Source organism: Mobula hypostoma, chromosome 3 (assembly GCF_963921235.1).
Source record: "Mobula hypostoma chromosome 3, sMobHyp1.1, whole genome shotgun sequence".
In the NCBI taxonomy this organism is placed as follows: domain Eukaryota; kingdom Metazoa; phylum Chordata; class Chondrichthyes; order Myliobatiformes; family Myliobatidae; genus Mobula; species Mobula hypostoma.
The window spans coordinates 6,228,010-6,252,707 of NC_086099.1; the positions used below are offsets into that span (position 1 = coordinate 6,228,010).

The window sequence follows — 24,698 nt, forward strand, 5'->3', positions numbered from 1 at the left end:
TTATTTCTAAATGAAAGGACACTAGAACCTGTCTGAATTCTTCCAGAAACAATTGCAATATTTATTTTGAGTGGCTGCAGGTAAGAGTTCTCCTCCAAAACCTAACTATTTGAATTTAGAGTTTCTATCCCAGCTAAGTTCAGCACAATACAGATAGCTAACAGATCTGGAACTTCTGACCATATTGATTAAGTGCCACCTCGTGCACCAGATAGAGTCTTACAAAAAATCTAAATGCCGCCAAACCTTTCAATCTCCTTGTATAACTCAGATGGGAGCCTGCCAGCCCCAGCTAAGGCTGTTCAGAAGGATATGTCGAAACTCAGAACTTTTAGTTTACAATATTTTTTCTTTGACAACATCCAACTATGCACTACCTCAGAAATTGGCAAAATGAGAAAGAACAAACTATCAGATTAAAAATAATTTAAATAAGCCATTGAACATTGAGATTCATCAGCACCTCAGCCAGTTACATGAAATGACCACCTTTTTACTGGTTTGATCCACAATTGCTATAAGGAATGCCTTTTCTCGAATTTAATCAGGAGTTGTTTCTTTACTAGTACAGTATAGTTGCAGAGTCAGCTCTCGACCAAGGCTAAGTACTGTAACATCATTGCAACAACATTTCTAATGGAGAACAGAGATTAAGATGTATTTATGGAAGATTTATCCAGCTTCACAGAGATTACAATTATTACAGCAGTGTATAAAAGGAAGCTATTAAATAGAACAGTATGAAATACAACACAATGATAAAACATTGGAATTTTTATACATAAACTGGAAGCTAGTTAATAAAACTATTTCTTTTAAATAATGCTACCACCAACAGACATTTTGCGAGGTTATTGCTTGATGAAAGGCTTAATCAGTCTTTTTGTCTGATCCTTGTGCGTTGAAGCTGTCTGTGTCTTTGTTCGTGGTATTCCTGTCTTCTTTCATCAACGGTTGGTCAGACTAAAGAGAAAATGGGCATGCAATCAATTACAGATGTATTGATGATGACACTTATTGGAAATTAAAACGAAGTACCACTACCACTCTCACCTTTTAAAGCAAATTTATTTGCACATTGACTACTTGTGTGTAGGTTTTCTCACACTGTTTCTGTATTTCTTTGTTCTACTGTGATCGCCTGAGATTCATTTTCTCACACAGAACAAAGAAAATACAATAGGATCAAAGAAAAAAATACACATACAGACCGACAATCAATGTGCAAAAAACAAACTATGCAAATACAAAAATACACAAACATTAGATCTAATTGTTTAATTCTTACTGTTTAACACTGCCTGGTTTGGAAATTGCACCATCTCGGATCGCAAGACCCTGCAGCGGATAGTGAGGTCAGCTGAGAAGATCATCGGGGTCTCTCTTCCAGCCATTACACTTACACCACACACTGCATCCGCAAAGCAAACAGCATTATGAAGGACCTCACGCACCCCTCATACAAACTCTTCTCCCACCTGTCATCTGGAAAAAGGCACCGAAGCATTCGGGCTCTCACAACCAGACTATGTAACAGTTTCTTCCCCCAAGCCATCAGACTCAATACCCAGAGCCTGGACTGACACCAACCTACTGCCCTCTACTGTGTCTATTGTCTTGTTTATTATTTATTGTAATGCCTGTACTGTTTTGTGCACCTTATGCAGTCCTGGGTAGGTCTGTAGTCTAGTGTAGTTTTTGTGTTGTTTTACATAGTTCAGTGCAGTTTTTGTATTGTTTCATGTAGCACCAGGGTCCTGAAAAACGTTGTCTTGTTTTTATTGTGTACTGTAGTAGCAGTTATGGTCGAGATGACAATAAAAAGTGACTTGACCACCTCCCCCTCATACCCCATCCGTTATTTATTTATATACACACATTCTTTTTCTCTCTCTGTCCCTCTCACTATACCCATTGCCCATCCACTGGGCCTCCCCCCACTTTTCCTTCTCCCTGGGCCTCCTGTCCCATGATCCTCTCATATCCCCTTTGCCAATCACCTGTCCAGCTCTTGGCCCCATTCCTCCCCCTCCTGTCTTCTCCTATCATTTCAGATCTCCCCCTTCCCCCTCCCACTTTCAAATCTCTTACTAACTCTTCCTTCAGTTAGTCCTGACGAAGGATCTCGGCCTGAAACATCGACTGTACCTCTTCCTAGAGATGCTGCCTGGGCTGCTGTGTTCACCAGCAACTTTGATGTGTGTTACTTGACTTGACTTAATTGTTATTTTATTTGCAGTTTAACAAATTATCTTATATTTTATACACATGTACCAGTTTATTATGATTCCTAATGACAGTATATGTATGCAAATTCAGTGTCTCTGCAATGGTTACATTGGTATGATTCTGGAAGCTTCTTTCTCAGTACTGCATTATTTGAATAAGAGTTCTCTCACTGGTTGACTCTTATCTACAAAGTTGAATGGGATTTTGTTTATCTATGTAATATGAAAAGAACTGCACCACAAGGCAAGTGCTATCATGGTTCTTTTGTCTCTCCCTTCACTCTATTACTGTTCGTTCCCCACTCTGTTCTATCAACGCTTAATAAAACAATTCTGAAGTAACAAGTTTTGTGCCTCTTTCCTGGATTCTGAAAGAACCTTGGATTAAAAACATTAGAATCCAACACAAATAATAATAAAAAAAGTAAATAAACAATTTATATTTGCAGTATTATTTTTTAAACTTGCATTGTTGTGAAGATTTTTCTTTTAGACATTAATTGTTTGTCAGTCTGTGTGTGGCTTTTCATTGATTCTATTGCATTTCTTTATTCTACTGTGAATGCCTGCAAGAAAATAAATCTCAGGGTAGTATATGGTGACCTAAATGTAACTCAGTAATAAATTTACTTTGAATCTCCTGCCTCTCCCACTCCCCTGTATCCCTTCATGCCCTGACCAATCAAGAATCTATCAACCTCTGCCTTAAATATACATAAAGACACGCACAACTCTCACAACACACTGGAGGAACTCAGCAGGTCGGGCAGCATCCGTGGAAACGATGAGTTGACATTTCAGGCCGAGACCCTTCGTCAGGACTGTAGAGGGAAGGGGAAGAGGCCCTATAAAGAAGGTGGGAGGAGGGTGGGAAGGAGAAGGCTGGTAGGTTCCAGGTGAAAAACCAGTAAGGGGAAACATCAAGGGGTGGGGGAGGGGAAGCAGGGAGGTGATAGGCAGGAGAGGTGAAGAAGGAATAGGGGAAAACACAATGGGTAGTAGAAGGAGGCGGAACCATGAGGGAGGTGATAGGCAGCTGGGGGAGGGGGCAGAGTGACATAAGGATAGGGGAAGGGAGGGGGAGAGAATTACCAGAAGTTGGAGAATTCTATGTTCATACCAAAGGGCTGGAGACTACCTAGACGGTATATGAGGTGTTGCTCCTCCAACCTGAGTTTAGTCTCATCATGGCAGTAGAGGAGGCCACGTATGGACATATCTGAATGGGAGTGGGAAGCAGAGTTGAAGTGGGTGGCTACTGGGAGATCCTGTCTGATGTGGTGGACGGAGCGGAGGTGCTCGACGAAAGACAAAGACATGGCCTCCACAGCTGCCTACAGCAAACAATTCCACAGATTCACCATTCTCTAGCAAAAGAAATTCCTCATCTCCATTCCAGAAGGATGTCCCTCTACTCTGAGGCAGTATCCTCTGGTCTTAGACTCTCCCACCATTGGAAACATCCTCTCCACATCCACTCTATCAAGATCTTTCACCTTTTGACAGGTTTCAATTAGGTCATCCCTCAGTCTTCTAAATTCCAGTGAGTACATGCCTAGAGCCATCACATGCTCTTTATATGACAAACCCTGAACCTCCTTTGAACCCTTTCCAGTTTCAACACATCCTTTCTAAGGAGCCCAAACCTGCTCACAATACTGCAAGTGAGGACGCACCAGTGCCTTATAAAGTCTCAACTTTATATATTTTTTTGTATTCTAGTCATTGTATTGTATGTATTTTCCTGTAAATGCCTACAAGAAAATGAATTTCAAGGGAGGACATTGTGTCATGGTGATGTGCTGACTGTGATAATAAATTTACTTTGAACTTTTCCACATGCCAAGAGGCCAGCTGAATTTATGTATTTAGGTTACCAGAACTGGCTGTAGTTTTTAAATAAAACAACTTTTTTAATAAAACGACCTACCTGGGGGAAGCAACAGTGGCCACACCTCTGGCACAGGGTCTGGCCCTGTGGCTCAGAAGGGTAGGGAAAGGAAGAGGATGGCAGCAGTGATAGGGGACTCTATAGTTAGGGTCAGACAGGTGATTCTGTGGGTGCAGGGAAGAAGCACGGATGGTAGTTTGCCTCCCAGGTGCCAGGGTCCGGGATGTTTCTGATCACATCCATGATATCCTGAAGTGGGAAGGTGAACAGCCAGAGGACGTGGTACATATTGGTACCAATGACGTAGGTAGGAAACGGGAGAAGGTCCTGAAAACAGACTACAGGGAGTTAGGAAGGAAGTTGAGAAGCAGGAGCTCAAAGGTAGTAATCTTGGGATTACTGCCTATGCCGTGCGACAGTGAGTATAGGAATAGAGTGAAGTAGAGGATAAATGTGTGGCTGAGGGATTAGAGCGGGGGCAGGGATTCAGATTTCTGGATCACTGGGACCTCTTATGGGACAGGTGTGACCTGTACAAACAGGACGGGTTGCACTTGAATCCGACGGGGCCAATATCCTGGCAGGGAGGCTTGCGAATGGGAGAATTTAAACTAGAATTGCTGGGGGGTGAGAACCATACCGAAGAAGCAATCAGTGTTATGGAGGGAAATAAGCAGATAATGTTTTGGGCCGAGACCTTTCATCATGACTAAAAAGGATGACAGGTCTTGGCCAAAACGCTTGACTGTTTGTTCCCTTCCATAGATGCTGCCTGACTTGCTGAGTTCCTCCAGCATTTTGAACGCCACTCTGCCTCACAGTGCAGTCACCAGAAACTATTTTCACTAAAATAAAGAAAATCATCTTGGTTCTTCTATCACACCAGGGGATATATACTGCACAAACCAAATCCAGGTACTGAAAAAAGGTATTTTTGTGATCTCAATCCCTCAAGGGGGAATGAGAGAGGATCATCCACCACTCCTACAATAAACATTTATAATTTGAGGCTGTTATATAGAGAATTAGGAGAGGTTTTAGCAAAAGGGAATGCAATGAGAGTGAAGTTGTAGAAAGTTTTAAAATTATACACATCTACACAATCAAGTATTCCTTCAGAATCAAGTTTATTATCACTGGCATATGATGTGAAATTTGTTAACTCAGCAGAAGCAGTTCAATGCAGTAATCTAGCAGAGAGAAAAAAATAAACAAGTAAATCAATTACATATATTGAATAGATTTTAAAAAACATGCAAAAACAGAAATACTGTATATTAAAAAAAAGTGAGGTAGTGTCCAAAGATTCAATGTCCATTTAGGAATCAGATAGCAGAGGGGAAGAAGCTGTTCCTGAATCGCTGAGTGTGTGCCTTCAGGCTTCTGTGCCTCCTACCTGATGGTAACAGTGAGAAAAGGGCATGCCCTGGGTGCTGGATGCCCTTAATAATGGACGCTGCCTTTCTGAGACACCGCTCCCTGAAGATGTCCTGGGTACTTTGTAGGCTAGTACCCAAGATGGAGCCGACTAGATCTACAACCTTCCACAGCTTCTTTCGGTCCTGTGCAGTAGCCCCTCCATACCAGACAGTGATGCAGCCTGTCAGAATGCTCTCCACGGTACAGCTATAGAAATTTGAGTGCATTTGTTGACATGCCAAATCTCTTCAAACTACTAATGAAGTGTAGCTGCTCTCTTGCCTTCTTTATAACTACGTCGATATGTTGGGACCAGGTTAGATCCTCAGAGATCTTGACACCCAGGAAATTGAAACTGCTCACTCTCTCCACTTCTGATTGAGGATTGGTATGTGTTCCTTCGTCTTACCCTTCCTGAAGTCCACAATCAGCTCTTTTGTCTTACTGTTGCAGAGTGGCAGGTCGTTGCTACGACACCACTCCACTAGTTGGCATATCTCAGTCCTGTATACCCTCTCGTCACCACCTTAGATTCTACCAACAATGGTTGTATCATCAGTAAATTTGTAGATGGTATTTGAGCTATGCCTAGCCACACAGTCATGTGTATGTAGAGAGTAGAGCAGTGGGCTAAGTACACATCCCCGAGGTGCGCCAGTGTTGATCGTCAGCGAGGAGGAGATGTTATCACCAATCCACACAGATTGTGGTCTTCCAGTGAGGAAGATGAGGATCCAATTGTAGATGGAGGTACAGAGGCCCAGGTTCTGTAACTTCCCAATCATGATTGTGGGAATGATGGTATTAAATGTTGAGCTATAGCTGATGAACAGCACCCTGGCGTAGGTGTTTGTGTTGTCCAGGTGGTCTAAAGCCGTGTGGAGAGCCATTGAGATTGTGTCTACCGTTGACCTATTGTGGCGAAAGGCAAACTGCAATGAGTCCAGGTCCTTGCTGATGCAGGAGTTCAGTCCAGTCATGACCAACCTCAAAGCATTTCATCACTGTCCATGAGAGTGCAACTGGGCGATAGATATTAAGGCAGCCCACATTACTTTTCCCAGCCTACATCCCAGGTTAGGGAAACCTGTTGAAGCAGTTACGTTTTTCATGGTACAACTATAATTCCATTACATAAGATAGAATTTGTAGCCTTACAACAGGGTATATTTAAAGTGGAGGTTGATAGGTTCTTCATTAGTTAGGGTGTCAAAGGTTACAGGAAGGAAGCAGGAGAGTGGGGTTGAAAAGGATATAATCAGCCATGATAGAATGGTGGAGCAGACTCAATGGGCTGAATGGCCTAATTTTGCTCCTATATCTTATGGTCTAACCTAGAGCTTGGAAGAACTAAAATAAAATTAAGCCTGAAACAATTTGGCAAGGTAGGAATAAAATCAATACCAAGATGCTTCCTGAATAGTGAGAAGCAAATTCTAAGTCAAAGTGTTGGGGTGAGAAGGATGAAGAAAGAACTCTGTCCTACAGATTTTAGCCACTTAAATAAATACTGTCGACAAAGAATCTGAAAACAATGCCCTTGCATGGAACCCTGGAGAGGGCTTCTTTTGAAAACAGGCAGAAAAAAATCCACAAGACTCCAGGCTTCCTGTAATAATTTTGAAACTTTATGGGCGAATTAGAGCATTTTTGGCTGGAATTTACAATCTGAACACGAAAGCTGCTTGACACTGGCATCGTCTGAACTCCACCTACAACTAGATTCAAGCTTTAGTGAGCTCATTAATGAGTTTTTCCTCTCAGAATCTGCTCCATGTTGCCAGCTGGATTAGGCTGCTGCTGTGACCCAATCCACATGGGATCTATTTCATTATAGCTTTGGAGTCATTTCTGCTAAAACAGAGCAGTTAGTCATAGAACACTACAACACAGAAACAGGCCCTTCAGCCCATCTCAGCTATTATTCTGCTTAGAACTGCACTCAGACCACAGCCCTGCAAACACTCCCATAAATTCTTGTAAATGTAATCGAACCTGCGTCCACCACTTCCGCTGGCAGTTCATCCCAATCTCCCACCACCTTCTGAATGAAGTTGCCCCTCAGGTTTCCCTTAAATATTTCACCTTTCAGCTTAGCCCATGATCTCTAGTTCTAGTCACACCCAACCTCGGTGGACAAATCCTGCTTGCACTTACCCTAGAATCAGAATCAGATGTAGTATCACTGGCATATGTTATGAAATTTGCTGTTTCACTTCTGGGGAGCTATTAAGAAGGCCACTTGTGTGAGCAGCTCTGATGGAAATCATCAAGTATTCCCATTGTAGACCCGATCTGCACCCCTCAATTTTATCTACCTCTATCAAATCGCCCTTCATTCACCTACATCCAAGGAATAAAGTCCTAACCTAGTCAGCCTTTCCCTATAACTCAGGTCCTCCAGACCCGGCAACATCCTTGTAAATTTTCTCTGCACGCTTTCAATCTTATTTGCATCTTTCCTGTAAGTAGGTGACCAGAACTGCACACAATACTCCAAACCAGGCCTCACCAATGTCTTACATTATTTCAACATAACGTCCCATCTCCTGTACTTAGTACTTTGATTTATGAAGGCCAGTGCGCCAAGAGCTTTCTTTATGACCCTATCTACCTGTGATGCCACTTTCAAGTTTAATTATCGCTCGACCATACATGAATACAGCCAAATTTAACAGCATTCAAGGTGCAAAACACAGCACAAGACATATGATAGCAATAAACATATAGTCACACAAAGAAATATAACACAGTCCAAGTCCCTGAGCGACAGGTCCTATAAATTGATGGTGCAAGGGTGTTGTTGACAAGAACCAGCAGTTTATAGCAGACACACACAACCCAGCTTGTCTTCCACTGAGTGAACACCGAGGGCAGCATCCAATCAAGTATAAAAGCCACACCACACCACTTCTGGCGGCTTCCCTTGTATACGGCTGCAACAGGCAAGCCTGCGGCAAGAGGCCTAGTCTGCGCCACAGCCAAGGCCACACAGCTTCCCTGCCGTCATTCTTTCCAATAAATGAGTGAACAGGAGTTGCAGTATTCTACATTAAATGAATTAAGGATCTGTATTCCCAGATCCCCCTGTTCTATCGCACTCGTCAGTGATCTACTGTTCACTTTGTTCCCCCATAACACCTCACACTTGCCTGTTATCTTCAGATTCCCATTGAAAGCTCTCTCAGAGGCCTTATGCAACATGCTGTAAGGTTTCACTGATAATGTAATGGTTTCTCTGTAGCACTAATATTTGGGTTATGACTAGAGAAAACAGGGCTTGGAATGCTGTTGTTCTTTGTGAACTGGAAGAGAGATTTTCGCAGTCTTTTGCTGGGGAGAGATGAGGAGAGAAGGCACGAATGGAGAGTTGGTAGACCACCGGATTGGGTGGACTTGGAGCGAGGGTCCAAAGGGCAGCGACGATCGGAGGAGGTCGATGATGGACTACCAGCTTATCAGTGAGCTCCAACTTTGCGCAACAGACTGTTTCATAAGAATGGGCCCTTTTTCTTCCCCACCCCCCCCCATTTTCTTTACTAACCATATAGTCAAAGTAAGAATTATTAAGCTTAATCATTTAGTCGCATATTGTGTATGGTTTGTTATTTCGGGGTACTGATTTGTAACGAGGGACACATCACACAGCATCCACCCAAATGAGATTTCTTAAGTTTAGCCGGGACAGGGGCTATCACCCCCTATATTAAGCTGCTAACTGAAGCGAGAGTTACATTTAGTTTCCTTCCCTGCTCCTACAAGTCAGCAGGATGCTCACGCATTGGGAAACAGTTACATTGGTACTGACAGAACAACTCTCAGCTGAGAGTCAGTTGTTATGAAGAGGTTTTCATCGGAAGCTGGGTTGGAAATTGTTTGAACACGAGTTTTATCCCCAGTTCAGCCAACAACAGGCTTTCAATGCTTTCTACCACATTTTAAGTATTTGTACTCACTGGAGTTTAGAATGAGGGGAGATCTCATTGAAACATTGATAGAGTGTACGTGGAGAGGACATTTTCTGTTGTGGAGGAGTATCTGACCTGAGGGCACAGCCTCAGAACAGAGATGAAGAAAAAAATCTTTAGCCAGAGGGTAATGAATCTGTGGAATTAATTGCCACAGACTGTGGTACAGCTAAGTCATTGGGTTTACTTAAGGTCGCAGTTGTTAAGATTCTTGATCGATCAGGGTATCAAAGGTTACGGTGAAAAAGCAGGAGTATAGTGACGAGAGGGATAATAAATTAGCCATGATGGAATGGTGGAGCATACTTGATGGGCCGAATGGCCAGATTCTGCTGGACGATAGCAGTGGTTAGCACAGTACTTTTCAGTACCAGTGATGCGGGTTCAGTTCCCGCTGCTCCCTGTCAGGAGTTTGTACGTTCTCCCTGTGACTGTGTTGGTTTCCTCCGGGTACTCTGGCAACCTCCCACAGTCTAACGACATTCTGGTTGGTGGGTTAATTGGTCATTGTAAATTGTCCCACGATTAGACTAGGCTAATCAGGGATCGCTCACAGGGTGGTTCGCAGGACGGGAAGGGCTTACTCGGCACTGTATCTCAATAAATAAATAGTGTCGTTATGTAAATGGAACCCCAGATATTTTCACAAGATGGAAGCAGGTCGTATGAAATTATACAAGATAAATTGAAAAAGACTAAAACTGGATGATCAAAAGGAGATTTCACTTTGCAAAACTTTGAGGAAATACCATTTTACTGTCTTAAACTATGAACAAAAACTATTACAGATGCTACGGCAAAACAGTGTTGGCTTCCTTTGTTAGTAACAGCTGGTTTAATGACTTCCTTCAGTGGTGTGTGAAGCAGCGCTGGGATTAACTCTGCTAAAACTCTACAGAAATCAGCTTCTGAGCTTTGACCCCACATGCTTTCACTTTCTTACATTTGTTCTTTCTCCCCTGTAATGATCACAACAGAAACATGAATTGGAGAAAAAGCATGATGGCAAGCAGCAAGATGTAATTACTCTAACGCAAAATGCTGGAGGAATTTAGAAGGTCAGGCAGCATTTATGAAGAGAAAAAAAACAGCTGGTATTTCAGGCCAAGACGCTTCACCAGGACTGAGTTCCTCCAGCATTTTGTGTGTTGCTCCAGATTTTCAGCACCTGCAGAATCTCTGTTGTATTAGTTTTAAGCCTGCTTGATGATGTTACTATTCTCATCTGGTACATTTTAATAAATACATCTTAGAGGAATCACACAGGGAGGTTACAAATGGTCAGCCATGATTAGGATGATTTGTGGACAAGTCTGGAAGGGACACATGGTCTGCGCCTGCTCTTATTTCTAATGTTCCATTAGGCTGGGCATTCCTTTGTAGATTAGTTATTTATAACATTCACGAGCCAATCTAATCCATGCACTCGTACTAACCAGGGAGATCATACATGCTCTCTTAGATGACCATCTACTCCATCCTAATTCTCTTGCCATCCCTCCACTAAATCTGCAACATCTGTTCTGGTCACCTCATTATAGGAAGGATGTGGAAGCTTTAGAAACATAGAAAATAGGTGCAGGAGTAGGCCATTCGGCCCTTCGAGCCTGCACCGCCATTCAGTATGATCCTGGCTGATCATCCAACTCAGAACCCTGCACCATCGTTCCCTCCATACCCCCGATCCCTTTAGCCACAAGGGCCATATCTAACTCCCTCTTAAATATAGCCAATGAACTGGCCTCAACTGTTTCCTGTGGCAGAGAATTCCACAGATTCACCACTCTCTGTGTGAAGAAGTTTTTCCTAATCTCAGTCCTAAAAGGCTTCCCCTTTATCTTCAAACTGTGACCCCTCATTCTGGACTTCCCCAACATCAGGAACAATTTTCCTGCATCTAGCCTGTCCAATCCCTTTAGGATTTTATACATTTCAATCAGATCCCCCCTTAACCTTCTAAATTCCAACGAGTACAAGCCCAGTTCATCCAGTCTTTCATCATATGAAAGTCCTGCCATCCCAGGAATCAATTTGGTGAACCTTCTTTGTACTCCCTCTATGGCAAGGATGTCTTTCCTCAGATTAGGGGACCAAAACTGCACACAATACTCCAGGTGTGGTCTCACCAAGGTCTTGTACAACTGCAGTAGTACCTCCCTGCTCCTGTATCGAATCCTCTTGCTATAAATGCCAGCATACCATTCGCCTTTTTCACCGCCTGCTGTACCTGCATGCCCAATTTCAATGACTAGTGTATAATGACACCCAGGTCTCGTTTCACCTCCCCTTTCCCTAATCGGCCACCATTCAGATAATAATCTGTTTTCCTGTTTTTGCCACCAAAGTGGATAACTTCACATTTATCCACATTAAATTGCATCTGCCATGAATTTGCCCACTCACCTAACCTATCCAAGTCACCCTGCACCCTCTTAGCATCCTCCTCACAGCTAACACTGCTGCCCAGCTTCGTGTCATCCGCAAACTTGGAGATGCTGCATTTAATTCCCTCATCCAAGTCATTAATATATATTGTAAACAACTGGGGTCCCAGCACTGAGCCTTGCGGTACCCCACTAAGTCACTGCCTGCCATTATGAAAAGGTCCCGTTTATTCCCACTCTTTGCTTCCTGTCTGCCAACCAATTCTCTAGCCACATCAATATTTTACCCCCAATACCGTGTGCTTTAAGTTTGCACACTAATCTCCTGTATGGGACCTTGTCAAAAGCCTTTTGAAAATCCAAATATACCACATCCACTGGTTCTCCCCTATCCACTCTACTAGTTACATCCACAAAAAATTCTATGAGATTCGTCAGACATGATTTTCCTTTCACAAATCCATGCTGACTTTGACCGATGATTTCACCGCTTTCCAAATGTGCTGTTATCACACCTTTGATAACTGACTCTAGCAGTTTCCCCACCACCGATGTCAGGCTAACCGGTCTATAATTCCCTGGTTTCTCTCTCCCTCCTTTTTTAAAAAGTGGGGTTACATTAGCCACCCTCCAATCCTCAGGAACTAGTCCAGAATCAAAAGAGTTTTGAAAAATTATCACTAATGCATCCACTATTTCTTGGGCTACTTCCTTAAGCACTCTGGGATGCAGACCATCTGGCCCTGGGGATTTATCTGCCTTTAATCCCTTCAATTTACCTAACACCACTTCCCTACTAACATGTATTTCCCTCAGTTCCTCCATCTCACTGGACCCTCTGTCCCCTACTATTTCCGGAAGATTATTTATGTCCTCCTTAGTGAAGACAGAACCAAAGTAATTATTCAATTGGTCTGCCATGTCCTTGCTCCCCATAATCAATTCACCTGATTCTGTCTGTAGGGGACCTACATTTGTCTTAACCAATCTTTTTCTTTTCACATATCTATAAAAGCTTTTGGAGAGGGTGCAGAGGATGCTGCCTGGATTAGAGAGCATGTCTTATGGGGAAAGGCTGAATGAGCTAGGGTTTTTCTCCATGGAGTAGAGGAGGATGAGAGGTGACTTAACTGAGGCGTACAAGACAACAGACATAGATCAAATGGGCAGCCAGAGACATTTTCCGAAGTTGGAAATGGCTAAAACAAGGAGCCATTATTTTAAAGTGAGGAAAGTTGGGCCAGCTGGTGCTTACAGGATTCCCTGTGAATGCAGAGCAATGTATATCGGCTAAACCTGCATCAAAAAGCACAGGAGGTGAATCCGTTTGGGTTACCCGGAGAAATCAGTGGTAGCAGAACATTGCATTCCCAACAGTCCTGGGATTGACTTCGACGACACAAAGCTACTGAGCCGTGCCAATGGCTTTTGGGACCTCCTGGTAAAAGGAAGCCATTGAAATAAAACTAGAGGAGGAGAATTTTAACAAGGACGAAGGTGAGAGCAGAAACCTGATTGGATGAGGACTAACCAATCAGGAGGAAGATGGCAGAGTTTGCTATCGATACGTTAGGTATTACTGATACCTGTATCCAGCTGGAAGCCCAAGAGTTTATTTGTTAGATTTAACCTACTCAAAGGTCAGCACAGTACCATGCGCTGAAGGATCTGTACTGTACTATAAAGTACTATTGCTGCTCATCTGGATTAAAGTTGGGATTAAGTTTGCTGTGGTGACCTCTGTAGTTGACTACTCCCATAAACATTACCCTAGTAAGTCATCCAATATTAAAGATCAAATGAAAAAACAAATTAACTTTAAAACCATGAAAATTGAGCCTTTGAAAATATATTTATAAAGGCTTTAAATAGATTCTGAGCATTGTAAGATAATAAAGATGATTAACTGAACATGAACGTGAAGAGGATGTTTCCATTATTTTTGATAGGTCTGTGCTCGCGAGAGTTTAGAAGAATAAAGGGTACAGAATCACATTGAAGCCCTACACCATTATTAATAATAAGTACTTTAGTGATCCTGAATGGGAAATCCTTTCATTATGAGCAATATTTAAAAACACACTTAGCAGTGTGCAGTCTTAACTAATGATAACATACAGAATATACACAATAATGTACCAATGTGCAATAATAATTTACGAAATAATAAAACAGACTATTGTACTATGATGTGTGCTCTCCTGTCGCACATAGATGAACTGTTGTATATACTTATTGCATTTGGAAGGAAAGATTTTCTGTAACAATCCTTGTGACAGGGGAGCTGAATGAGTCTGTTCAAAAGGGTGCTCCGCTGCTTATTCAGTAGGTCATGGACAGGATGTACCAGATTGTTCATAATGGATAAGTTTGTTTATTGACTTCCTCTCCACCACTAACTCAAGAGTCTGGACTGTAGCCAAGGATGGACCTAGCCTTTTTGATGTTTATTTAGTCTCTTTGTATCACCAGCACCAATACTGCTCCGCCAACATAAAGCAGCAAAGAAGACTGCACCTGCTACAACAGACTGGTAAAAGATCTCCAACATCCTGCTAACAGAAGTGGCTCCAGAAGAACTGAGATTGAAAAGTAATTAAAAACTTCAAATTTTCCCTAGGACTCATTTGAAATCTGTAATCAACATGTGAAGAATCATGAATGCAATTTATTTCTCACGCGTCTACAGACACAGAAACTGCAACTCTACGAGGCTTAAGAACACTATCAGCCCACTTGAGTAAAATTACTGAATGTAATAAAAGGTGGTGCCTGTAATAAAAATTAGACCCACAGCTTTATTACCTTGAATGTTCCATTACACACTTGGGTTTTTGGTGTGGAGATTTCTTCTTTCACCACTTGTTTAGACCACAGCCGGGAAATAAAGGGAGAAATGAATGGATACAAGACAGGCTCCAAGAACTTCTTGTAAACCCACAACAGGACTGGAATGACGATGCAGGGAATGCAGACCATTGCTGTGGAGCAGAATGCCAAGAAACAAATATTTAAAGTCTTATAGGTGGAATATGATTAACTGGTGCACCCATCATTTGTTTGAATTTTAGAAGTGGATCACCAAGCACAGCTTTGATACAGTTAAAAAAAAATGTTTTTCCAAGTTCAAATTTATTGACATCTGACTGTTAATATAACAAAACAACGTTGCTCTAGACCATGGTGCATCCACAAGCATATCACACATAGCATATAAACCAAAATATTATCACAAATAAGTTAGTAAAATGTAATTCAAAATGCATGTGGTGCATATCACAGGTAAACAGCAAACAGCTCACTGTCCTACTGATGAGACCTCGGTGGTGGCAGGGTATTCATTAGTCTCGCACCCTGAGGGAAGAAACCATTACCCAGTCTGGCTGTCTTCATCCTGATGCTCCTGTACCTCCTTCCTGACGGTAGTGGGTGAATGAGATTGTGGGATGGGTGGCAGGGATCTTCTGGCTCTTCGTATACAATACTCCCAGTAAATGTCATAAATTGTAAAGGAGGCAGTGATCCTCTCGGCAACTTTTACTATCACAAGACCATAAGATACAGAAGCAGAATTAGGCCATTTGGCCCATTGCATCTGCTCTATCATCTCATCATGGCTGATCCAATTTTCCTCTCAGCCCCAGTTTCCTGCCTTCTCCCCGTATCCCTTCATGCCCTGAGCAATCAAGAATCTATCAACCTCTGCCTTCAATGTATGCAAAGACTTGGCCTCCACAGCTGCCCGTGGCAAAGAATTCACAGATTCACCACTGTCTAGCTAAAGAAATTTCTCCTCATCCCCATACTACAAGGACTTCCCTCTATTCTGACGCTGTGTCCTCTGGTCTGAGACTCTCCACATCTACTCTATTAAGGCCCTTCACTGTTTGATAGGTTTTAATGAGATCATCCGTCATTCTTCTGAATTCCAGTGAATACAGGCCCACAGCCATCAAACGCTCTTCATGTACAAGCCATTCAATATTGGAATCATATTCGTGAACCTCCTTTGAATCCTCTCTAGTTTTAGCACATCCTTTCTAAGAAAAAAGGCCAAAACTGCTCACAATACTCCAAGAGTGGCCTCACCAGAGCTTTATAAAGTCTCAACATTACATCCTTGCTTTTATACTCTAGACCTCTTGATGCTAACATTGCATTTGTCTTCCTCACCGCAGACTCAAACTGCAAACTAACCTTTAGGGAATCCTGCACAAGGACTCCCACGCCCCTTTTACACCTTGGCTTTATATTCTCTCTCCATTTAGAAAATAGTCAACCCTTTCATTTTTTCTAAAGAGCATGACTGTATTCCATCTGCAACTTCTTTGCCCATTCTCCTCATCTGTCTTGTCCCTCTGTAACCTCTCTACTTCCTCAAAATTACCTGCCTCTCCACCCATCTTCATATCATCTACAAACTTTGCAACAAAGCCATCAATTCCATCATCCAAATCATTAACAAATAACAAAAAGAATCTGTCCCAACACAGACCCCTGTAGACCACTAGTCACAGCAATCAGCCAGAAAAGGCTTCCTTTATTCCCACTCAATGCCTTCTTCCATTCAGCCACTGCTTTATTCATTCTTTTTTAGATTATGAAGTCACGCAGTCCTCTTTATTGTCATTTAGTAATGCATGCATTAAGAAATGATACAATATTTCCTCTGGTGTGATATCACAAAACACAGGACAGGCCAAGACTGAAAAACTAAAACAAAAACACATAATTATAACATATTGTTACAACAGTACAACAATACCATAACTTGATGAGGAACAGACCATGGCACAGTAAAAAGTTCAGTCTCTCGAATGTCCCACATCTCACGCAGACAGGAGAAGGAAGAAAACTCTCCCTGCCATGCCGACCACGGTCCGACTCTGAGTCCTCTGAAAAACTTCAAGCTCTGATCAGCCCTCCAACACTGAGTACCGAGGACCATCTCTGTCCGAGCGATTTGACCTGAATCTCGGTCACCAACAGCAGGCAAAGCCGGGGATTTGAGGCTTTCCCTCCGGAAGATTCTTGATGGCGCAGTAACAGCAGCGAACTGGCATTTCAGAAATTTCTCCAGATGTTCCTCTGTGCTTTCACGTCTGTCTCTATCAAATCAGAATTGTCCACGGCCCCTATTTAACGGATACGATATCATTTTCACCAGAGGGCTGCGCACGCGCGGTGCGCTGCACTGTCTCCTCCTACCTTTGTTCTAGAAACTTTCCTGTAAAACCTTGAGCTTGTAGCTTGTTTAGCAGCCTCATGTGTGCACCTTGTCAAAGGCCTTCAGAAAATCCAAGTACACAGCATCAATTGATTCTCCTTTGCCTATATTCTGCTTGTTATTTCTTCAAAGAATTCCAACAGGTTTGTCAGACATTTTCCCTTGAGGAAACCATGCTGATTACGGCCTATTTTATCATGTACCTCCAAGTACCCTGAGACCTCATCCTTAGTAATTGATTCCAACATCTTCCCAACCATTGAGGTCTGACTACCTGGTCTATAATTTCCTTCTTTCTGCCTCTCTCCCTTCTTGAAGAGTGGAGTGACATTTGCAATTTTCCATTCTAGAATCTAGTCATTCTTGAAAGGTCATTACTAATGCCTCCACAATCTCTTCAGCCACCTCTTTCAGAATTCTGTTGTGTACACCATCTGGTCCAGGTGACTTACCTACCTTCAGACCTTTCAGTTTCCCAATAACTTTCTCTCTAGTTACGGTAACAACACACACTTCATAGCCCCGACATCTGGAACTTCCGTTATACTGCTAGTGTCTTCCACTGTGTAATGATGCAGAATACTTATTCAGTTCATACAACAAATAAACAATTTTTTCCTCACATTTATTCTTCCCAATAGCAGAGCCAGTATTTGTCATTCTTCAGCCCAATGTTGAATTTTCCCCCAAACTTTCCTATATGGCTTGCACTTCGCCAAGGGGTCAGTCTACTTCAATAAAGTGTACAGACAGCGCAGTGGTGCAGATAGTAAACCAGTGGTAAGCTTGCTTTACCTATTGAGTGTTGAAAGGCCCACATACAGAGTGAACATGAAGAGGATGTTTCCTCCAGTGGGAGAGTCTAGGACCAGAGAGCACAGCTTCGGAATAGAGAGATTTCCACTTAGAACAGAGACGAGGAGGAACTTCTTTAGCCAGAGGGTGGTGAATCTGTGGAATTCATTGCTACAGATGTCTGTGGAAGCCAAGTTATTGGATATATCTAAAGCAGAGGCTGATCGAATCCAAGCCAACTAACAAGCATCTATACTTATATCAAAGACAATTTACCTACCAACCAACATATCCAAAGGACGTTGAAGGAAACTAGAGTAACAAGAGGAAGCAGCCGCAGTCAGAGAAAGACTATGACAGTTGCACACGGGGGCAGTGGAAGTCGACACCTTCACTAATCAGCAACCTATCGATCTCCTTTCATTCTGAGGTTGAGCCCTCTGGCCCCGGACTCACCTACTATTGGAAACATCCCCTGCACGTGCACTTGATGAAGGCATATCAATCTTGGTAGGCAAAGCTGACTTCCAGTGGTGTGAGGTAGTTCTACCAGCTGTAGCACTATATTCTCTGTACATTTTATGGAATATATACAGAAAGGCGTATATATTTAATATATCCACCGCATCACTGGCATCAGCCTACCCGCCATCAAGGACATATATAAAGGTGCCTGAAAAGGGCCCGTAACAACATGAAGGATCCCACCCACCCTGCTCATGGACTGTTTGTCCCACTCCCATCAGGGCAGAGACTACGTAGCATCCACACCAGGACTACCAGACTCAAAAACAGTTACTTTCCCCAAGTAGCGAGGCTGATCAATACCTCCACCCACTAAACTACCCTTCCTCATCCCCAACAACCACTACTTTATCATTTCCTGTCAGTCAGCTTATGTGCAGACACTCCAGCGCCTAAGGTCACCTTATGGACATAAAATCAATGCATACAAACTATCTTCTATATTTATATTATTGAATTTTTTTATTACTAATATGTACTTCACCTTATTGCAAATTTTTTTTGTGCTGCATCGGATCCAGAGTAACAATTATTTTGTTCTCCTTCACACTTGTGTATTGGAAATGACATTAAACAATCTTCAATCTTGAAGTAGGGTTCTACAATCATTGACAGATTTGCTGTACTTTGGCCTTTAGCTAGTCTGCAAATGTACTCTAACTAAGGTGTCACAATAAAAGAGGTTATGTGGCTTATCATACAGGCTACATATCCCGTATCAAACAGGTTATAGTGCTGTATCATAAATTGTGAAAAACATCACTAGATTTAATTTTTTTTTAAAGCGAGCATTGAAAGCATGGAATAGGGGAACCAGGATCAAAAATACTTGTCCAGGAACATATTCTCAAATTCAGTTCAAGACAAAGTGGTCTCTTCAGCTCAATGACAGAGCAAGCATCAGATGGGTGGTGCTGGGGGCAGCCCGCAGGGGGCGCTATACACGCCTGCAACTTACTGACCCGTACATCTTGGTAACATGGGAGAAAACCGGCTCACCGGAGGAAGCTCATGTGTTTACGAGGAAAACTTAAACTCCTTAAAGACAGTAGCAGGAATTTAACCCCAATTTCCAGCACAGAAAAGTGTTACACTAACTGCTGCACATCTATGCCATCCACATAGCACAAATGGGTGTGCAATTATATGTATTGAAGTCCCAGCAGATCTGGTAACAACAGCTAGTACATTTCAGTTTTGCAGCCAATAAACTTTATATAAAATCTATCCAAACTCATCCATCAAGACTATTATATTGAAATCCTGAATCCATTACCCACAGGCCACAATTTAAGAAACATTAATTTGGGAACAGAACCTACTGATCTTTTGCTCTTACAGTTTCGAAGAGGATTAAAGGGATGGTGAAGGACAGTGGTTAGCTCAAAATACTACAGTTCTGCTTGTAGAGTGTAATTTTTATATATTATATCATTTCCACAAAATATTCCTTGCAAAAAGAACTTTTCTGCAAATATCACTTTTAGAAATCCATAATCTACTTTTCAAAACTAGGGATATAGTTATGTTTACAAAAAATATGACAAAATACAAAGATAATTAGAAGCAAAACACACAAAATGCTGGAGGAACTCAATAGGCCAGGCAGCATCTATGGAAGAGTACAGTCGACGTTTCGGGCTGAGACCCTTCATTAATTAAGGCCTCCGTTAGTCTTACGAGACCATGGATCTGAACCTGGAAAGTCTTCACGCTCCAGGGCGTAGGCCTGGGCAAGGTTGTATGGAAGACCGGCAGTTGCCCATGCTGCAAGTCTCCCCTCTCCACGACACCAATGTTGTCCAAGGGAAGGGCATTAGGACCCATACAGCTTGGCATCAGTGTCGTTGCAGGGCAATGTGTGATTAAGTGCCTTGCTCAAGGACACAACACATTCCCTTGGCTGGGGCTCGAACTCACGATCTTCAGATCGTTAGTCGAATGCCTTAACCACTTGGCCACGTGCCCACTCTTCATTAGGACTGGAGAAAAACGATGAGGAGTCAAGTAAGAAAGTGGGGGGGGGAGGGAGATAGGAAGAAGAACCACAAGGTGATAGATGAAAAGGGATGTGGGGGTGGGGGGAGAAGGGTGAAGTAAAGAGCTGGAAAGATGATTGGTGAAAGAGGTACAGGGCTGGAGAAGAGGGAATCTGTTAGGATAAGAGAAAATGCCATGGAATAGAAAGTCAACAAAAAAAAAATCTAACTACCAAAACACTTAAAACTTATAGGGAAAGCAAACAATGGGTTGGTTTAGAACTGGTAGATCAAAACCTTTCCAAGTTATGAATTTGTCAGAACACCTTTGAAATGATAAGTTGTACGTACTTCCTTTGGTACTTCATTCCAAGCTGCCTCTCAGGTCCTTTTTAAATCTTACCCCTCTCACTGTAGTTTTGGAGTCATCTATAAAAAATTGATCATCCACTGTACCTTCACCCCTCATGGTTTTATTGATCTGAATACAGTCACCCTCCCTCAGCCTCCATCACTCCAGGGAAAACAGTCCCAGCGTACCCATTTTCTCCTTCTAGCTCCAGCTGCCCAGCTACAGGAACCATCCTCAGCCATTGTAAATTGGCCCCAGAGTGACAGTGTTCAAGATTGTTTAATGTTATTTCCAGTACACAAGTGTAAAAATAATTTTTACTCTGGATCCGATGCAGCGCAAAAAAGATAAAGAACAGAATAAAAAAGTACAATAAATATAAATACATAAGATAGCTTACCTACAATGGGGAGGGGGAGGGATTTTTTTTAATGGAGGAGAAATCGATATTGGTGTTGCTCCTCCAGCCTGAGGGTGGCCTCACCTTGGCAAAGAGGCAGCCCTGGGTCGACATGTTGGAACGAGAATGGGAATTAAAATGTTTGGCCACCGGGAAGTATTGCTTTAGGCAGAGGGAGCGGAGGCGCTGGACAAAGCAGCCCCCAATTTCTGGCAGGTCTCACTAATATTGAGGAGGCCCCATTGGGAGCACAAGACACAAAAGACACCCCCAACCGATTTGCAGATTGTGCTGCCTCACCTGGAAGGACTGCTTGGGACTCTGAATGGGGAAAGGGAATGGGTAGGGGTAGCAGTTCGGCCACTTTCAGGGATAAGCTCCAGGATGGACGAACGAACATGGAGGGAGCAACCCGTGTAGAGACTGTTGAGAATCTGGGAGGTACAGATATGTTTGGTGGTGGGATCCCTTTGGAGATAGCAGAAGTTGCAGAGGATGATGTGTTACACGTGGAAGCTCATGGAGTGGTAGGTAAGGACAAGAGGAAATCTATTGTTGTTAAGGAGGCAAGAAGACGGCGTGCGTGCGGATGTTCAGGAAATGAAAGAGATGTAGATGAGGGCAACATCAATGGTGGAGGAAGGGAAACCCCATTCTTTGAAGGGGCCCATCTCTGATGTCCTAGAAAGGAAGGGAACAGATGCAGCGGAGAAGAACGAACTGAACATTCTATGACAATAGACAATAGGTGCAGGAGTAGGCCATTCGGCCCTTCGAGCCAGCACCACCATTCACTGTGATCATGGCTGATCATCCACAATCAGTATCCAGTTCCTGCCTTATCCCCATAACCTTTGATTCCGCTATCTTTAAGAGCTCTATCCATCTCTTTCTTGAAAGCATCCAGAGACTTGGCCTCCACAGCCTACTTCCACCACTCTCTGGGTGAAAAAGTTTTTCCTCAAGTCCGTTCAAAATGGCCTACCCTTTATTCTTAAACTGTGGCCTCTGGTTCTGGACTCACCCATCAGCGGGAACATGCTTCCTGCCTCCAGCGGGAACAATCCATTAATAATCTTATATGTTTCAATAAGATCCCCTCTCAGCCTTCTAAATTCCAGAGTATACAAGCCCAGTCGCTCCAATCTTTCAACATATGACAGTCCCGCCATCCCAGGAATTAACTTTGTGAACCTACGCTGCACTCCCTCAATAGCAAGAATGTACTTCCTCAAATTTGGAGACCAAAACTGCACACAGTACTCCAGGTGTGGTCTCACCAGGGCCCTATACAACTGCAGAAGGACCTCTTTGCTCTTGTCCTCAATTCCCCTTGTTATGAAGGCCAGCATGCCATTAGCTTTCTTCACTGCCTGCTGTACTTGTATGCTTGCTTTCAGTGACTGATGTACAAGAACACCTAAATCTCGTTGTACTTCCCCTTTTCCTAATTTGACTCCATTTAGATAATAATCTGCCTTCCTGTTCTTACCACCGAAGTGGATAACCTCACATTTATCCACATTAAACTGCATCTGCCCACTCACCCAGCCTGTCCAAGTCACCCTGCATTCTCATAACATCCTCCTCACATTTCACACTGCCACCCAGCTTTGTGTCATCAGCAAATTTGCTAATGTTACTTTTAATTCCCTCATCTAAAACATTAATATATATTGTATACAGCTGTGGTCCCAGCACTGAACCCTGCGGTACCCCACTGGTCACCGCCTGCCATTCTGAAAGGGACCCGTTAATCGCTACTCTTTGTTTTCTGTCAGCCAGTCAATTTTCAATCCATGTCAGTACTCTGCCCCCAATACCATGTGCCCTAATTTTGCCCACTAATCTCCTATGTGGGACTTTATCAAAGGCTTTCTGAAAGTCCAGGTACACTACATCCACTGATTCTCCCTTGTCCATTTTCATAGTTACATCCTCAAAAAATTCCAGAAGATTAGTCAAGCACGATTTCCCCTTCGTAAATCCATGCTGACTCAGATCGATCCTATTACTGCCATCCAAATGTGTCATAATTTCATCTTTTATAATTGACTCCAGCATCTTTCCCACCACCGATTGGGGGGGGGGGGGGAGAGAGCTAGCTCCCACCAACCCTTCTCCCGACAGATGAGGCCTCCCTGCCGCTACCATTTCCTTTGACGCACCACGGCCCGATCCGGGAGCTAGAGTTACCACACACCCGGACAGCCTTGGTCTCCCCGCACCCACAACAGACACTGAGCAGTAAACGGGCCCGCGACGAAGACTCACCGACAAACACCCCACAGCCCCGATCGGCTTCAACTCACAGAGCGTAGGCTTCCTCTCCGCAGTCCGCTCGACGGCCGCATCACGTGAGCAGCTGCTCCTTTCCCAGTGGCTGCTGACGACCCAATGCGGTCTCTGACCGTCGCCGATTGGCTGCGCTTCGGGCGTCCTCTCGAACGGCGATCCCTTATTAGCTCTACCACTTGGAGCCGCCGCCCAATAGCTTTACGGCGCTGAAATACGTCACAACTCGGGAACGTCACAGAGGTGGCCGCGCGGGTCTGTCGCCCGGGCGTCCAGGGCAGGGGCTGAGGCTGGGCCGGCGAGATCTCCTGGGAAACCAGCTAATCAGATCACCAGGAGCAGAATCAGGAGTTCAACCCGTCCTGTCAGGTCTGATTAGGGATAGGCAACATGGTTCTATGCAGGCAGCACCCACAAGATGCTGGACGACCTCAGCAGACCAGGCAGCATCTATGGAAAAGAATATTAGACACCAGGGGTTTAGATGGGGCAGAATTTGTTAAGTGTGTCCAGGATGGATTCCTGTCACAGTATGTGGACAGGCCAACCAGGGGGAATGCCATACTAGATCTAGTACTAGGTAATGAACCAGGTCAGGTCACAGATCTCTCAGTGGGTGAGCATCTGGGGGATAGTGACCACCGCTCCCTGGCCTTTATAATTATCATGGAAAAGGACAGAATCAAAGAGGACAGGAAAATTTTTAATTGGGGAAAGGCAAATTATGAGGCTATAAGGCTAGAACTTGCAGGTGTGAATTGGGATGATGTTTTTGCAGGGAAATGTACTATGGACATGTGGTCGATGTTTAGAGATCTCTTGCGGGATGTAAGGGATGAATTTGTCCCAGTGAGGAAGATAAAGAGTGGTAGGGTGAAGGAACCATGGGTGACAAGTGAGGTGGAAAATCTAGTCAGGAGGAAGAAGGCAGCATACATGAGGTTTAGGAAGCAAGGATCAGATGGGTCTATTGAGGAATATAGGGAAGCAAGAAAGGAGCTTAAGAAGAGGCTGAGAAGAGCAAGAAGGGGGCATGAGAAGGCCTTGGCGAGTAGGGTAAAGGAAAACCCCAAGGCATTCTTCAATTATGTGAATAAAAAAAGGATGACAGGAGTGAAGGTAGGACCGATCAGAAATAAAGGTGGGAAGATGTGCCTGGAGGCTGTGGAAGTGAGCGAGGTCCTCAATGAATACTTCTCTTTGGTATTCACCAATGAGAGGAACTTGATGATGGT

The 24,698-nt window shown here is 43.4% G+C and overlaps 1 protein-coding gene across 1 annotated transcript; it reads right to left on the bottom strand.

Moving 5' to 3' along the window:
• LOC134343834 (UPF0729 protein C18orf32 homolog) lies at positions 1-23,579 on the bottom strand. The gene is made up of 3 exons (XM_063042605.1): positions 23,443-23,579; positions 14,696-14,871; positions 1-963 (listed from the first exon to the last, which is right to left on the bottom strand). The coding sequence occupies exons 2-3, from the start codon at positions 14,867-14,869 to the stop codon at positions 871-873; spliced, it is 267 nt and encodes an 88-aa protein (XP_062898675.1). The 5' UTR covers positions 14,870-14,871; positions 23,443-23,579; the 3' UTR covers positions 1-870.
• Between the last annotated feature and the right edge of the window lie 1,119 nt (positions 23,580-24,698).